Source organism: Sinocyclocheilus anshuiensis, unplaced genomic scaffold (genome assembly GCF_001515605.1).
Source record: "Sinocyclocheilus anshuiensis isolate Anshui unplaced genomic scaffold, SAMN03320099.WGS_v1.1 scaffold776, whole genome shotgun sequence".
Classification (NCBI taxonomy): Eukaryota; Metazoa; Chordata; class Actinopteri; order Cypriniformes; family Cyprinidae; genus Sinocyclocheilus; species Sinocyclocheilus anshuiensis.
In genome coordinates this window covers 969,597-972,580 of record NW_015555808.1, presented here as the reverse complement: position 1 = coordinate 972,580, position 2,984 = coordinate 969,597, and the positions used below count along the sequence as shown (strand labels likewise).

The 2,984-nt window shown below is 36.9% G+C and overlaps 1 protein-coding gene across 2 annotated transcripts in view; it reads right to left on the bottom strand.

Moving 5' to 3' along the window:
- The window catches only part of LOC107675078 (general transcription factor 3C polypeptide 2-like), a 25,146-nt gene that overhangs the window by 2,222 nt on the left and 19,940 nt on the right, over positions 1–2,984 (bottom strand). For both annotated transcript variants that reach the window (XM_016469284.1, XM_016469283.1), the window contains exon 15: positions 1,600–1,707. In XM_016469284.1, the coding sequence (XP_016324770.1) occupies positions 1,600–1,707 (108 nt within the window). The remainder of the gene's footprint in view (positions 1–1,599; positions 1,708–2,984) is intronic.

Genomic DNA, 2,984 nt, shown 5'->3' with positions numbered 1-2,984 from the left:
GGTCTGAACCTCTACTCAGATTAATTAGTAATTACAAAGGTCTGTTTAAACTTCTAGTCCTGCATGTCCTCTGTGGGTCAATGGACTATACTGCTAGCAATAAAGCATTTGAAATTGAATATATATTGCAAGTCATTGAATATATACTGTATATACATGTAAATATTTCTTAAATACATACATGTATGTGTGTGTATTTATATATAAATATACATAGTACACACACACACACATACACACTCTGACAGGATCCAGTTGTATGCATCCATGTTTGGGTTAAAACGGACCTGAGAGAACAAAAACACAAATTTTCTTAAAGGGGACATAACACACACAGTTTCTGCCAATCTCATGTTAATCTTGAGTACCTATAGGATAGTATTGCATCCTTCATATCTCCAAAGAGTCTTTAGTTTTATGATCAGATTTATAAAAGACAGATACAGCTTTATGATTCTCTCCGAAAACAGCCGAGCACCTGGAGGCATGCTGTGGGCGGAGCTAAAGAGTCAGGAGCACGCAAAGCATTATGGGAACTGCGTCCACTGTTCCCATAATGCTGGGTTCTTTGGGAAGCTGAACAAGGTTATCTTTCCTTCACAACCAAAAACACACTTCTTTAGGTGACATTATTGGTTTTGTGATCAAAAACAAAATGTAAAATCCTTCTCGAGCAAGTCCTGTGCAGCACTGCCGATGACTTCCATAACCCGAATGAAGCTATGTAAACACAAACTTTTATTTTGGATGCGATTAATCGATTTGATGTATATATATATAAAAATATATGTGTGTGTGTGTGTGTATCCAAATTAAATTGTCTTACAATTATTACAATTTTATTATATGCAGTATAAACATTTTTCAATTTTATATTAACATTTTTCATTTTATTTTTCATATTTTACAAATTATAATATCTGCATAACATTATGAGTGATCATTACATCAATAAAATGCAACTGGGCATTTGTTACAATCCTTCTAACTATTCCTTACCGTGCAGTCTTATTCAGAAAAACTCACCTTCTCAATCTACACAGTCTGCTTTCCTGCTCTCCTCCCATCATCCACTCTAGATCCAGAGTGACATTTTCCTAATTTTACAGGCCATTAGCTTCCGTCCATCTACTTGCTTAACTGTCAGCAAACCACACGTTCTTTCTCTCTCTTTCACTGGCCTGTGCAAATACAGCAGTGCACTGACACTGCTACACACAACTATAGCTTATCTAAAACCAGTAACAATACAGCTAATACAGGTTCAGTCTACACAGGGTGATTGTTGATGGATCACTTTATGGGGAACATATTTAGAACCAAACTCTTATATTACATGGTGAAAGTATACATATTTTTTTTACACAGCTTGAATACTTGATTTTGATTGGTCTACGGCAGACCCATAGACGGTCAACTACTACTAAAAATTCTCCTTGGGTTTCAGACATTATCCTGACATAAAACAAGCATGATCAGATGCAGATGGAATGCAGATTTTCAGGTTATTTCACAGCTCTGCACTGATAGGGTGCTGCAGGTGTCAGTGAGGACCTCAGCTGGGCTTGTGTGCTGCTGTATAGATAAATGCAATCTCACCTTGTAGAGCACGCTCAGTGGCATCTGGTCCACTTTAGCAACACCTTTGACCTCATGCTGGTGCAGGTGCTTCATCATGGGCCGATTTTCATTCTTAGCATAGGTCCCCTGAGAGAGAGAAAAAAAAACTAAAACAAACAAACAAACAAAAAACCCCCCAAGGAATCTTTGAAAACTTATTTTTATGAAAGAGAGTGACAAGTGCATTCTAGAAATGAAGTTACTATGAAAGTATATGACTTAAAGATAATGACTTAATATTCAGTGTTTTCTTCACACAAAGCTAGAGCAAGACGATAAATTAATGAACCAATATTAAAATTCTAGATATGTTAATTCTGTGTAAATAAATAAAAAAATAAAAACTATACTAAAATCACAATATTTAAAAGTACAGTATGGAAAAATTGTAAGATTTGCGGCAGTGTAAATGTAAAATGAAACATTTGTGCAATATTAAATAATACAGTATATATATATATATATATATATATATATAAAACGGTTGAAGGTCCAAATTGCAGTTTCAGTGCAGCTTCAAAGGGCTCTACATGATCCCAGCCGAGGAATAAGGGTCTTATCTAGCCAAACCATCGGTCATTTTCTTAAAACAATAACATTTATATACTTTTTAACCACAAATGTTCGTCTTGCTCTAGCTCTGCTTGCGCATGCGCATCTTCACGTATTACGTAATCCCGTTGGAAAGGTCACGCGCGGTTAGCTCTTCGTCTGTCTACTCCGGTTCAGAAAGGTAGGGTAGGCCGAAAAACTCCATCTCATTTTCTCCTCCAACTTCAAAATCGACCAACATCGTTCTTTTACCTTTTTTTGTAAAGGGCGTTTGACTTTCTTTGCACGTTCACTTTGTAAACGCTGGGTCGGTGCTTCCGCCTATGTCACGCGTGACCTTTCCAACGTGATTACGTAATGCGTGAAGTCGAGCTAGTGTACGACTAGCATTTGAGTTTATAAAGCATATACATTTTTATTTTATAAAATGACCGATGGTTTGGCTAGATAACACTTTTAAACAAACTTTTAAACAAGATGAGCATGTGTACATTTTTCTTTTTTTAAGTATCTTTTTTTTTTCTTCATTTAGTACTGCCCTTCAGGAGCTACAGAAGATCCTTACATGTTTCCCAGAAAACAAAATAAGTACAATTTACCATAATCTCCAAATTCAAAAAGCATGGTAAGCTTAAGTAGATTGTAGAACCATTGGCACCAATGGTTTTCTACAATCAACAATGCTTTTGAGAAATGCAGCCCTGGCCTGTTCCAGACCGTGCCCTTAAAGTGGACATGTGCAGTGCGCCGTGGATGGACGGACGGATGGGGGTGGAGCGCTGGAGCGTGAGACAGCAGAACAGATGGAGCAT